This window comes from Leuresthes tenuis, unplaced genomic scaffold, assembly GCF_036924035.1.
Source record: "Leuresthes tenuis unplaced genomic scaffold, fLeuTen1.0.hap1 SCAF_9, whole genome shotgun sequence".
In the NCBI taxonomy this organism is placed as follows: Eukaryota; Metazoa; Chordata; class Actinopteri; order Atheriniformes; family Atherinopsidae; genus Leuresthes; species Leuresthes tenuis.
This window is the reverse complement of record NW_027325363.1, coordinates 22,452,413-22,466,181: the sequence shown is the minus strand read 5'-3', so window position 1 is coordinate 22,466,181 and position 13,769 is coordinate 22,452,413. Positions and strand designations below refer to the sequence as shown.

Genomic DNA, 13,769 nt, shown 5'->3' with positions numbered 1-13,769 from the left:
ATTTGATGTCATTCAGTTGCACTTAACTAGTTTGAATGACATATATATGTATATATATATAAACTTGATTGTCAATTGGCAAGCTTCATTGCATTTTCTTTAAGTAGTCTTAAGTAGGAAGTGCTTTGGCTGCCTTTTGTGTTTGTTCTCCCTCTCTGAAGATGATCCCACACTGCTTCAATAATGTAAATGTCTTGTCACTGAGTTGGACCTTCTTCTTCTTCTTCTTCTTCAGCTTTCGAAGTCTCCCTTTGTCAGGAGTCGCCACAGTGAGTCAATCTCGCATCATCGATTTGGCATGTTTTATGCCGGATGCCCTTCCTGACGGAACCCTTATCATTTGGCTCTGAGTTGGACCGTCACTCCATAAAACCAGTTGCTACTGATTTACAGTCCAGTTCATGAGCTATTTGACATACCTCAGCCTTTTCTCTCTGTTTCCCTTTCTTAAGAATGATTTCCTGAAAGCTTCACTTCCATGAAAACTATTCCTAATGAGGCTTAGTGAACAGGAAATGTACAGTATAATCTATCAAGGGTCAGATGAATTAATATCTTGTGTTCTGAATTAATTTTTTCTATTTCACAAGTACATAACTTTCAGATACTGTTAATCTGCTGTAGATTTATTTTTTTAGGTTTGCCACTTCCTCTTTTGTCCTCCATGAGTCCAGTTTTTAAGGACCCAATGCAGTTCAAGCTGAGATAGATCAAGTTTTCAGCACATAGCCCTTTGGGAATATTACTTTGTGTCTGTCAAACTGACTTATCTTTGGCATTTTTCATAGACAAACTAAAGAAAACTGTGACATCCTGAAGAAATATTGCTTAAGACGCAAGCAAAATCTGACATGATACAGTATAAAACTGATACTGCAATTCAATTTGTTAACACTGCAGTTCTACAAAATGAGATTCAACAAAAGGGCCGGACTTCACTCGATGAGCAACTGCAACCAGAGGGGAAATGCTAGGATCCAAACCACAGTCACTGCTGAGGTACCGGGTCATGCAGTCTCAGCATAATTTTAAAAATGAGATGTGATAAAGGGTCAACGCAAGAGGGCAGCAGAGACCCGATGCAACAGCTTTCTAGGTTAGTTGAGAACTTTGAAGATGCAAAGGTGCTCTTTGACAATGTGACACTTGGCAGATATTGCTGTCTGTTTTTTTCCAGAGAATTTTCTGTTCACGATGATGCTTTCCTCGTTTTGTGCTTGAACAGAATGTGAACTCACAGTGTACAAGACAAGAATATAATATACAAGTAAAGACTTTTTAGAACCTAGGTCAAATTTTCACGTGATTATGGATTCTTTAGAATTTAAATGACACATGTTGGTATATGTGTGTGTGTGTTTGTTTGTGTTTTTGAAAACTACACAAACAAACACACACAAAATCTTGGTTTTAATCTTGGTTTGAGTTGCAGTATTTTATATTTCCACGAGGATGAGCCAGAGTTAGCCTCTCTTAAACATGCATCCATCCAGCTTCTATACCCGTTTAGTCTGTCGGTCGGGTCGCGGGGGGGCTGGAGCCTTTCCCAGCGATCATCGGGCGAGAGGCGATTCTCTTAAACAGTTTTTCATAAACTTTGTGGTTATGCACTTTTAAATCCCTGCAAAATTGATAGTGTAGTGATGTGTTTATTCAAACTTATCACTGTATTGAGGAATTTAGAGTTTGAGAGTCAGGACTAAGTTTTCCTGAGTGACAGGAATTGATGGAGAGATGTGAATATATCATTAATGTTGTCTAGTTCAGTGTTGATAATAATGTGCAATCACTTACCATTGATATATCAATAAAATCCTGTTAGGAGTGCAAACTGAAATGAGTTCTAAATGTAGTGAAACTGGAGGGTTTGTTAATCTGTTTACTGTAGCAAGCAAGACATGAGCGTTGTTACTGCAGTTTTTTTATGATTTCAGAAAAATAACTCTCCCTTGTTCTATGCAAAGTCTGGTTGAACACACATAGCTTTTCTCTGTAAATCTCATCATGAACCTGGAGCTTTGACTTTCACCATTTTCGTTTCGTACTCTCTGGCACTTCCTTTTCTGTGCCTTGACCGACTCTTCTTTTCTCCATGGCGCCCTTTGCCCACTTTTTAACCATTCTAACCTTGACAGGAGCAATGGTATCCAAAAACTAAAATGTTTTGTCTTGTGAGTGGGTATATTGGCCCTGAATATGGCACAAAGACCCTCGCCAGTCTCGGTCTTGCCGTTTCATCTCTCAGTAAAACACATAAAATCAAGACTGTAAGAGGAAAGTATCGAGAGCATTGTTAGACAGGAAAAAGTCAGAAAGCTGTTAGTATACAACTTTTTCTAGGACTTTGTCTAAGAATGGCAGGTTTGTTATGGAAATGATAAAAATCTCAGGTTGTAAAACATCTTTTGCTCAGACAGTTTTTCCTGTGAAAGGAATAAAGATTTGAAATGCTCTGTTTGTTCATCTGAGATCTTCTGAATTTGAACTCTTTAAGAGAGCTGTTAAATCTTAATACACAAACTTGTACAAATGTCTAGTTTTAAACCTTGTGTTTTTAACTAGATTTACTTTGTACATTACTTTTGTCTTCCCCTTCTCTAGGATTGGGCAATGTTACCATGTTCAAATCTCCCTCAAACCCAAATGTATTTTCTCATCTGTCTTTAAGTATTTAATATTATCTGTTTTTTTTTTAACATGATTTTAGCACTGCCACTTAACTCCCGGTTAGCTTTAAAACAGGTATTTCCCATACTGTCCTCTTGTAGCTAATCAATTTTCAGTGGAGTTAATCTGAGTACAAGTGAATGAAACACTACTGCTGTCGTTATGTCACAAGCAACAACCAAACTCTAATGTTCACTTCAACTCAATTAGTCAGGAATACATTACTTCTGTCGTCACCATCAGCAACATCAACACATCAGCAGCTGTTTCACTCTTTATACATACATAGCAAATATAACAACACTGCAGCAAAGAAACAAACAAACAATTAAACAAACAAACAAAGATGAATTTAATTCTTGCGATCTCCCATCGCAAACTCTCTTAAGAAAGATTCCATTTCTAGGAGTTATTTATTCTTGTAGTCTTCTCACACAGACTATGGACTGACTCAGCTTTACTGACTGCTTTTATTATGTTATCATGGGTTAATCCAACACCACTACTCAGTACCCAGTTAAAGGCTAGGCTACGCCCTGATAGTCTTCTCTCACACAGACTGGACTCACTCACCCTTACTGACTGCTTCTATTATGGGTTAATCCAACACAACCACCACTCAGTTCCCAATTAAAGGCTTTTCCTGATACTAAGCTGCACTTGAAATAGTAACTTTTTTTTGGAAAATAGCAATGCTCCTAGTTAGTTAAAGGTCTCTTGGTTCTAACAATTGTTAAATAAATAATCACAAATATTTTCCTAATAATCACACTATTTCTCGCGAACATATAAACCACTGGTAAGTCCAACAACGAAGAATCCAGCGAGTCTGGCCACTGATTCAAAAATAGATCCTGTCACCTTTCCTCCAGCCAGTGGCAGCCGGCCTCTATCAGAAACTCTGCTAAGAGGACTTCAGTTAGGAGTCCTGGACTCCCCCGTGCACGGTTTCAGCTCCGATCCTGGGAGGTGGAAAGGGTTTTTAGGATCCAGCTTGAAGGACCATTATGTCATTATATTCTCTCAAAATTAGGCTCAGAGTTGCTTGATACGATTAACACAAAACATTTATTTCTTGCAAGAAAGAGACAAGTCCGCAGAACCTGTCAGGAAGCTGGCTCAGAGTTGTCTGACTAACAAAATGGTACTATTGCTATCTATATTGTTTCTGTTTGCTGGCCACACAATGTTATGGGAAAAGGCATTACTAGCAATTTAATGTTATGGGAAGACGAGTTCAGACAGTCAAAACAATTTTGCTTGCTATATATTATTATGAGAACCATGAGACAGGAGGAGGCCTCCCCCCATCACAGAAACTCTTATTCTTGCATCTTTTCTCACAGTATAACTATATGATTTTATCATTTTTCTAACACACATAATGATTGTGCAGAGTGGAACTGTGCAAAAGTACATTACCTTTAAAAGTTCAAACATTTCAGTTCAGACTTATCAGTGCAAACTGAGCCATGCAATATCAATGTCAATGCACCTTGTCAGTGATCTAGGGCTTCTTATCATACAAATGCAAAAGTACCTGGCAAAAGGTCAGATCTTACAACACCGGATTTGGTTTGTGTCCACAGGTATGATTTCTGCTGTTTTTTTCAAGAACACAACACTATAGAGTGACAGTGTCACAACATTTTCACTATTTTGAAAAAAGTCATGTATTGACTGTTGCCTTATATTCCATGGGACTAAAGGTCATTTGGAATTTGCAAGGGTTGAAGAATTGTGCTACACAACTGTCTGACAAATGAGAGCCAAGATGTAGTTCATTACTGACTGCCAGTGCTTTTTATTAACTTCATCCTAAAATGGTGTTTCCTGTGGTTTCACTTGCTGATTTGTTGCTTTTTTACACTTTTTTACACTTTACAATGGTAGATATCAAAATCAAAATGGCTACAGTTAAGAAAAACAATATGCTTGCATTAAAACTGGCCCAATAATAATGCATTGGATCAAAAAATTATTTTCCTGGATTAATGGCTGGTGAGTCTGGCCCCCTGGGCTGAAGTCACAAAAATCGGTGGACACACAAGCCAGGCATCCTTTTGAAATACATTTAAGAGTTGAATTAAAAAAAGAGATTTCGAAAAAAAAGCCGATTTTGTTTTCATCAACACAAATATAACATTTTCTGTTACTTGTCTATTTCATGTTTTCCGTGACACTGGGCTGCAATAGTACCCGGTTGTATACTAGTGTATGTATGAAACAAAAATTCTAAATCTATACTCTTGTCTTAACTTGTTTTTGTTTGTTCTCCGTATGTGAGTCCTCTCATGCTGAATTCTGCTACTTTAATTATCCAGGTCTTTGGAAAGGTCTCTCCCAGTTTGTAACCTGGCAGTACTGCACTCGCACTCTCAAATGCCACTGCCGGTTAAATCTGGCCACATTACCTCGTCTGTACTCAGACTGTAAAACCAAAGCAACACAAATTCTTAAAGTCTTCCCTACAGAGGAATGCTGTTGGTCCCATAAAGCTCCACAATGATCAACCAACTGTAATTGTAGCCTGAACGTACCGCAGCACCACCCTTGCCAGTCTGAGCATCCTGGCTGGTGGCAATTTTATTTTGCGAAGGCCTTAAATCCACCCCTGCAATTTCAGCTCCCTTTCCTCTCATTGAAAGCTCTTACGCAAGTTTAAACTTGGACAAGAATAGTCTTTTATGGAGTTATTTTGGGAGACCTTTCAGAATGCGTGGGACTGAGAAGTGCCTCTCAGGTCATTGTGTTGAACTAGTCTGGAGGGAGTTTTGATTATATTCTTCCTCAGAGACTCTTTTGAGGAAATCATATACATTTTATATGGTATAAATACTAACACGTTTATGCCAGTCAGATCCACTGTGATAGTGATTAGCACATCTTGGCTGTTCAATCTTGTTCTTTTCTTTGTCCAAGTTTGTCACAGGATTATGAGCGCATGTTGTGCCATAAAAACTCCCATCATAAATCTTGCCGTTGTCTGATTTTAGTAACCCGTTTTCACTGAATATATTATAAGACGTTGAAGTTGAGATCATAAACTGAACAGTGCATGCATTTAAATCATTATTTTTGCAAGTATGTCACATGACCACAAAAAAAACAAAACGTTCAAATGACTGTTTTTTTTTTTTTCTTTTTGCTGTCCCTCACTCTCTGCAAACCCCTCCCTGAATCCTTAGAACTGTATGAGGCTTTCCAAGGATTTGTAAGTGGTATGAGTCACAATCACCATTTAAAAGGCTTTCTCATTAAACAGAACTTCCATGTGCTTAAACTGTAGTAGGTCACTGCAGTTCATGTAGTGTTAGGTCTGTGAAATGCATGTCATGCTGCTTTCTTTTTGTGCCCTTGTCTGGCTTGTGCCTCGTCCAGGTTTTACAGCACCTACATTTATTCGGGACGAAGAGAGCACTCCTTCACCAGAACCACAGGTTGACTTGGAGCTGGCCACAGTAAGTGCATAATTGCATGAAATGGAAATTGCATAATGTGGAGTAATAACCTGGCAAGGATTAATTTTTGCCCTAGTGTATGTTGATAAATTATTTTTATTGCATTAGATTTTTGCGTAGGTGGGAGGCAGACGTAAGTAACTGCTCTGCCCTCTGAGTTTTTGTTGCTGTTATATTGCTGATTTTAGCTGATTCTTTCTTCATCCTTATTTCCTTTCACAGTTTCTTTCTTTGGATGGAGCAAGCTGCCTGTTAACTCTTCTATTTAGTGGAAAAGCTAACTAAATAAGGACACTTATTTCAAATTAATTATTGAATAGATATAGTTTTATTATTTTGCACAATCTACAATGCTTGCTATAATAGTGTAATTTTGCATTAATTGAGATTATTCATCTGGCTCATCAGTGCAAAATAGTTTCTGAATGGTGTCTAAATCTACTGATAGGACTACCTTCAGCAATATTACAACCTGCAAAGAGATCCTTTGGGGTGCATGAAGCGGAGTGGGCTCTCCTTCATCTCCAAAGTGAAAGACATGCAGAATTTCTTTGGGCTCAATGCTACAGGCGTGTTAGACTTTGACACCCTGGAGCTGATGAAGAGCCCCCGATGTGGCGTTCCAGATGTGGAGGAATACAGTCACATCCAGGGGACACGCTGGGAAAAGAACGTCATCACATACAGGTACTGAATGTGGGTTTTAATGATGTCTAATGAGCAAGCTGCTCTCAGTCTTTTTACTTTAAAAGCTGAGAAAAAAACCTGTCGCCGATGACAAAAAAATAAATCAGTCTAGTTGTTCTGAATTGGCAAACCCCGCCAATTCCTTAAACTCAACTTGAGCCAGCAGGCAATAAAAACTTTGGCAGAAATAGAGGGAAGCAAGTGTCACAAGTCATTGTGGCTAACAGATTTTCAGCTTTGGACAATTGCCATTGTGGGTTTTTTTGTGGGCTTGTTAGAGAGCCAGGTTGACCATACATGCATGAACTTATGTAACATTGTCCATTTCAGGGTAAGCTGTATTTTAAAGATGCCTAGAGGATTGCATACAGAATAAATGTATAATTAAGGACAAGTTAAGAAAGGCAGCTGTTGTCATTGCTTTAAAATGTAACAGTTAAGTTAGATAGGTTTGTATAAACATATATGTGGTACATGTTTTATCAGCCATGAGATGGGGATTAGTACAATGTTGTGGTATCAGGGATTTAAAAACAAAGAAAGTTTTATGTGTGTGGTGACCCTGAATAGCAATTTACAATGTTCTTTGTGCTCTTGCAGCATCGGCAGATACACCAGAGATTTGCCTCGCAGCTCTGTGGACTCTTTGATTGAGTCAGCTTTCGGTGTTTGGGCCAGAGCCAGCGGCCTGACATTTATTAGGTCTAACACCCGTAATGCTGACATCATGGTGGAGTTTGTGACCTATGGTGGGTTCGATTTTTGTCTCTCGCTGAAAAGTGACAAAAGATGTCAGGAAGAAAATGTCCTAACAGCAGAAATCTAAGGATAAACTGTAAAGAGGCTCTCGCATTTTCAGTTGTAACTCAAATGTTAACTCAGGTACTATCATCTTGTGTTGGCTGCTGAACTTGGCAGACTCATTCAGATGAGTTGAAAGTGTAATTTCCAACTGGCATGAAAGAAAGTGGTTTTCCCTATGGTTTCTGTCTCATGTATGGCCTGGATTATTTTATGAAGCGCACGGTGACTTGTATCCATTTGACGGCCCTGGAGGTACGCTGGCTCATGCTTTTGGTCCGGGGTTGGGAGCTGGAGGGGACACACACTTTGATGACAATGAGCGCTGGACAGCAGGAGAAACAGGTGCTGAACTGACTCACACTGAAAGATGCCACACAGAAACTGCTAAAGGCAATAACGTCTACCTACATGCACTTTTTGTCTTTGTGGTAGTGCAGGTTTTAATCTGTTGGTGGTGGCAGCTCATGAGTTTGGCCATGCATTGGGCCTGAAACATTCCAGAAACCCTGAGTCACTGATGTACCCTACCTACAAAACCTCACATCCTGCCAACCTGCTATCCAGAGAGGATGTGGCCAATATCAACGCACTTTACAGTAAACTGTTTTTAATTGATGAATACATGACTGGATATCTGCAGTTGTGTTAAAATAAAGTTCACTCTCATCCAGTTAAGAGGTTTATGAGTCAGGACATCAAAAAAATCACCTGGTCCTTACCAGGCCTTAAAAATAGATAAATATAACCTCAGATAGACAAAATATTACAGACTCGATAGGCCTCAGTTAGCATGTTGAGTGTTAAAGAAGATGACAGTTGAATGAAAAAAAGTAAACAATGTTCCAGTCAAAGCCAGACTTCAGCCCTATCTGAAATGTTGTAGTGCGTCTGTCTGTCTGATTGATTTTAAGATCTGGCAAGGACCAGGTGATTTTTTTTTTTTTAATGACTGTACATACTGGATTTGTAAAGCCATTATTTATTCTTGAATATTTCTCCCTAAGTAGACCCTGATTTCTAAACATGTCTTGATGTATGTCAGGTCCTCTCACAGATCATTCCAATCATGTTTTGAGGGGCATTCAGCAGAACCCCTGGCAGTCCAGACCCCTGTCCCCCAGACTCATACAGAACAAATGTGCACCAGACATGACGTTTGACGCGGTTTCAACTCTCGGGGATGCCACCGTCTTTTTCAGAGATAGGTTGATAACTTTCCTTAACATTCATTCACTCATTAAAAAATAGAAGATATGTAACCTATCATATACGGAAGAACAAGTCTTGAGTGCAACTGTAATTGACAGGTAAGAAAATGCAGAGTTATTGTTGTAAAAGTTGTTTGTTCTTTGTTTTATTTTGACAATGATGACCCAACAAGATATCTTTGGATTAAGCATAATCTGCAGTCTGACATCAAACAAGGTCCCATCACCAACTTTATGCCCAAGATTGAAACGAGTATCGATGCTGCTTTCTGGGTACCCCGGAGATCCACTGCTTACCTCATTCATGGTAACTATTCAGTGAAATCTCTTTCACAATTCTAACCTGCATCATTCAACAAAGCCTTCATTTTCACTCACATTTTTTCATGCATTAGTCAGTTTTATGACTAATAAATGCAGAAAATAATTCACACGTTTAATGATACATTTCCATTGGCAGAATCCATGTTCTGGACAGTAAAAGGTTCCCTTGTGAAGGGAAAACCTCGAGCGCTCACCCACTTTGGATTTCCAGTCTGGATTCAAGACGTTGATGCAGCGGTGCACATCGTAAAAACAGGACGCACCCTCTTCTTTATGCATGATATTTACTGGAGGCAAGGCAACACATAAAAAAACTTGCAAAAAAACAACATTCTAAAGATATTAAAGATATTCTAGACTGCAGTCACTACATTGCTTGGCTGATTGAGAGTTATTTGAATTTGCTTGAGCCAGTTTACCCCAGCGTTGAAATACACAGCTATGCTTTTGTGCCCTGGGCAGGGAAGTGGAGGAGTGGCAGTTCATTATGAATGAATGTATGAGCATGCTGCAGATGGAATTAAATCATATCATAGTCCTCTTCTCACAATGCACGTACAAATCATGTGTAGATAACACTGCTAAAGATCAGCATTTGTTCCTGGTCTTTTTCAGCTACAACGAAAATAGAAAGGTTATGGATTTTGGTTACCCAAAGTACATCAGTGAAGGCTTTCCTGGAGTCAACACCACGATACAAGCAGCTTTCTATAAAGAGGGTGAGAAAAGTACAGTGCAAGTAAAGTAGAGGAGAGGATGTCTGCAAAGTAAATTCAGTTACTTGTGCACTTGAAAATGTTCCCATACGAACCATAATGTATTATATATACAAGGACAAATGAACAGATTCAGTGCTGTATAGATGTGTCTGTGGCTCAAGGGGCTGTTTTCATTATTAGAAGCACAGGAATGCTAATTTACTAACACAGGAATTCTAAAGGTTTTATAGCACATGTGGCTCTGTCTTTGACTGATATATGATTTATAGCTGAAACTCCTTTGTGTAACAAATTGTAAATTCAGCTGCAAGCAAAAGTAGACATTTGAGTTCAGAAGACGCTCATCATCAAGATTCTGGATAACACAAGATTAAAAAGAGATAATACAGGTTTCTTCTTAAAGATCTGCTCTTTGTGTGTGTGTGTGTTTTTTTAGGTTTCATCTACTTCTTTCTGGGACCACAAGTCTACAAATTCGACTATACCCGCAAGCATATTGTTGGAGTTGAAGCAGCAAATTCCTGGCTTGGCTGTTAAAGATACTGTATGAAATACAATAAGCAAGAAATAACCTGAATATCTTGATTACACCATGAAGGGAAATAAAGTGGTGAACATAATAATACATGTTTGTGGTTATTTGGTGTATATCACGGTAAAATGCTCTCAACAGTTCTCGACTGAGTAGCGACTGTGGTTGGTGTGATATAAATCTTTCTTATCCTTCTTATCCTGTGGTGTAGACTGCTAGACAGACACAGCTGAGGGTAAATTAGGTTTGCATCACAAATGACTGCATGTTTTAACTTGGCTGAGTATAGGAAAAGCTTTTTTCACTAATTCCTGTACTACAGAACCCAGTGTACACACTTCCTGTTTTCCCTTACAGACATAAATTCCATATGTTTGACATATGTTTCATTTTAAGGTTTTAACCACAACACCACCAGAAAATGAGGACAGGTAGATTTAGCTGTAATTACCAGGGTTGGGCATTTTTGAGCCACGTGACTGCCCAACAACTTCAAGACTACTCCCATATAAAAATGTGCAACCTGTTGATATTGAGCATTTTCAATAGCTGGAGTTGTTGTGGATGTCATGTAAGCATATTTGATTTGATTTTAAATTCAGAGTCTCTCAAAGGCACAGTCTCTCAGAAGTAAAGATGGGCAGAGGTTCAGCAATCTATAAATGTGAAGCAATTTCAGAATAATGTTGGGAAGACTTTGAACATTAATCAAATGTATATCATATCATCCAAAGATTGTGAGAATCTTTCTGTGCAGAAGGGACGTGGTCGAAAAATCAGTACTAGATAACCAGGCTATTGGGGCCTCAGGTAGCACTGCATCAAAAACAGACATGATTCTGTCATGAAAAAGCTTGCATGGGTTTAGGAACACTTCCAGAAATCATTGTCTGCGAACACAGTTCATCATGCCATCCACTAGTGTCGGTTAAAGCTCCATCAAGCATGGACCAAGACATAGTGAACAACATGAAGATATTGAAAAAATACAATATATTCACTTTTGTCCGACTATCATATACACTAATTGAAAACCAGTGACATTCTGTTCACATATATATTTCAACAGATACAATGCAAAAAAAACCAACAACAAACAAGAAAAAAACTATGTTTGGCAATAGTAGCTGCCTTCTTTTTCTGTTGTTGTCTTAGTCATTTATGTATCGTGTATGACAGTAGGATAACCATCAGCCTTATGTAACTTTCCAATTCCTACCAACATATCAGTGTTTTACAAAGGATTGTTTGTTTCTTTTGCATTTAATTTGAATTAATGTTCCCAAATAAACCAAAACCAGTTTCGAGAGTAACACTTTGGCTGGGAACATGCAGCACTTCTAACAGCACTTCTTTGTGTAGCAACAAGTAATCTAATTACAAATCAAGCAATGCATCCATTATCTCTATCACTGCACTGAGACATTTGATTGCAGTGGAAGATCTCTAATGGGTACTCACAGCTTCACCAAGCTAAGATAGATAACTGTAATATGCTGTAATTCATGAATACATTGAATATATTCAAAAATATGAATTTATTTATCATCTATCTGTTGGTCAGTTTTGGTCCACCGTGTACTTTTTCAGTTCTCACATATATACAAACAAGAAAATAGTTCAATTCTGTGTAAAATTTTAATTTCCAGACAGTTATTATGGGCCTCATTTGTGGTTGACTTTTCAGGCCACACCATGTCAGGGATGCTACTGCAATTGTTGACAGCTGGCGATAAGCACATGCTGTTAAGCTTTCCAAACCACGGACAGCAGTTCTCGGTGATAAATAGGCTAATCGAGTTTGTCTTATTTCTGTGTTCCAGGTTACAGTCTATTTGCTGTTGCAGCTCATGAGCTTGGTCACTCACTGGGTTTGGCTCACTCAAAAGCCCCCTCTGATATTGTGTACAGGTATCGCAGCAATGCATCGTACACTCTATCCACAGATAACGTGCTGGGGATCCACATGCTGTATGATGAGGAACAAATTAAATATGTACTGCTATTTCCTAAAAAAATGGAAGTCAAAGTGTAAGAGCTTGTTACACATTTAAATGCACTGTTGATCTTTTTCTCAGGCAAACCCTGCCAACTACTCCGAAAAAATGTGACCCCAACTTTTCTTTTGATGCAGCGGCAATGATCAAAAATGAGATTATTACTTTCTTTAAAAACAGGTGCACCATGCTGTGAATTGTAATTGTATACGAATAGATTTAAACTACAGCAGATTTTTTGTTTCTGCCAGATGCGTGCGGATGAGAACAACGAAGCCGACTTATTTGAATCGCCTGAGAGAGAGCCACATCAGCACATATTTACCCAGCATCAATTTTCATGTTGATGCTACTTATGACATCCCTGCCAAAGGCGTGGCGTACATATTTACTGGTAGAGTAATGGGCAGTCTGTAAAGTATCGCTCAGGGCTGTTCAGCATGACAAGGCTGGTCCTCCAGCAGGAGAACACAGTGTTACACCCAAATTACAGGCTTCTGCAGCTTAACATTTGTGGCATGTTGCTACTTCTCATTGTGTCCTGAAATGTAGTGACGTGGCTGTGTATTTCCAGGTCATAAGTATTGGGTGGTTCAACAGCTTAAGACAAGAAGTCGTGCTGGCTCCATCTTTGAGTACGGCTTTCCCTCCACTGTCAGGCAGATTGACGCTGCGGTGCATGTCCATGAACGTGGGACAACTATGTTCTTCATAGGAGAGTTTTATTACAGGTAACTTATTAAAGTGCCAAGTTAAGAAAGGATCCTTATGGTTTTATTTTAGCAAAGAGATATGAACAGGAAAAGATGTCACTCAGTCAGTAACTAAAAAGAAAAGAAAATTCCAGTACTAACCTCTTAAAATCTGTCACTTTTGAGGTGTTCATAGCTGCTCGAATCAGTTTCCATATCACGCAAGACCAAGTTCATCTAGGGTTTCAACTATCATTTCAGTTATTGCTTAATCTCTAAAGAATGTGTCTGTATGATCTAACTTCAGGTATGATAAGAACAAGAGACAGATGGACCCTGGCTTCCCCAGACTAATCCCAATGGACTGGCGTGGAATACCGAGAAGGGTCAACGCTGCGTTTAAGTTGCCTGGTAAAGAAATCAGTTTATGAAATCATGACCTTAGACGTAGTAACTTTTAGATTTTTGCTGTGTTTAGGTGGTAATGGTAGATGGGTGGAGTTTACCATGCCAAGAAACACTCAGTTTGAAACAAAAAAGTACCTTAAAGGAGAGATAGAATCAGAACTAAACCTGATTGTTTACATTTGATCAGAAACAACATTCACATGCACATTTGTTCTATGAATATACACACACACACACACACACACACACACAGAAACATAAACTTGAAGG

The 13,769-nt window shown here is 38.8% G+C and overlaps 2 protein-coding genes across 2 annotated transcripts in view; one reads left to right on the top strand and one right to left on the bottom strand.

The window, feature by feature from the left end:
- The window catches only part of LOC140314580 (beta-galactosidase-1-like protein 2), a 363,608-nt gene that overhangs the window by 136,664 nt on the left and 213,175 nt on the right, over window positions 1-13,769 (bottom strand). The gene's annotated exons all lie outside the window — the stretch shown is intronic.
- On the top strand, window positions 5,954-10,429 carry mmp20b (matrix metallopeptidase 20b (enamelysin)). The gene is made up of 10 exons (XM_072392863.1): window positions 5,954-6,128; window positions 6,577-6,815; window positions 7,416-7,564; window positions 7,836-7,961; window positions 8,057-8,215; window positions 8,662-8,824; window positions 9,001-9,134; window positions 9,288-9,444; window positions 9,767-9,870; window positions 10,307-10,429. Exons 1-10 carry the CDS (start codon window positions 5,994-5,996, stop codon window positions 10,405-10,407), a joined length of 1,467 nt encoding a protein of 488 aa, XP_072248964.1. The 5' UTR covers window positions 5,954-5,993; the 3' UTR covers window positions 10,408-10,429.

Bases quoted from the DNA above. Each gene is read 5' to 3' on its own strand.
- mmp20b (XM_072392863.1), top strand. From the start codon at position 5,994: ATGCATGTCATGCTGCTTTCTTTTTGTGCCCTTGTCTGGCTTGTGCCT. The intron at 7,565-7,835 runs GTGGGTTCGATT...TATTTTATGAAG, and splicing joins GGTGGAGTTTGTGACCTATG to CGCACGGTGACTTGTATCCA. The intron at 9,871-10,306 runs GTGAGAAAAGTA...GTGTTTTTTTAG, and splicing joins AGCAGCTTTCTATAAAGAGG to GTTTCATCTACTTCTTTCTG.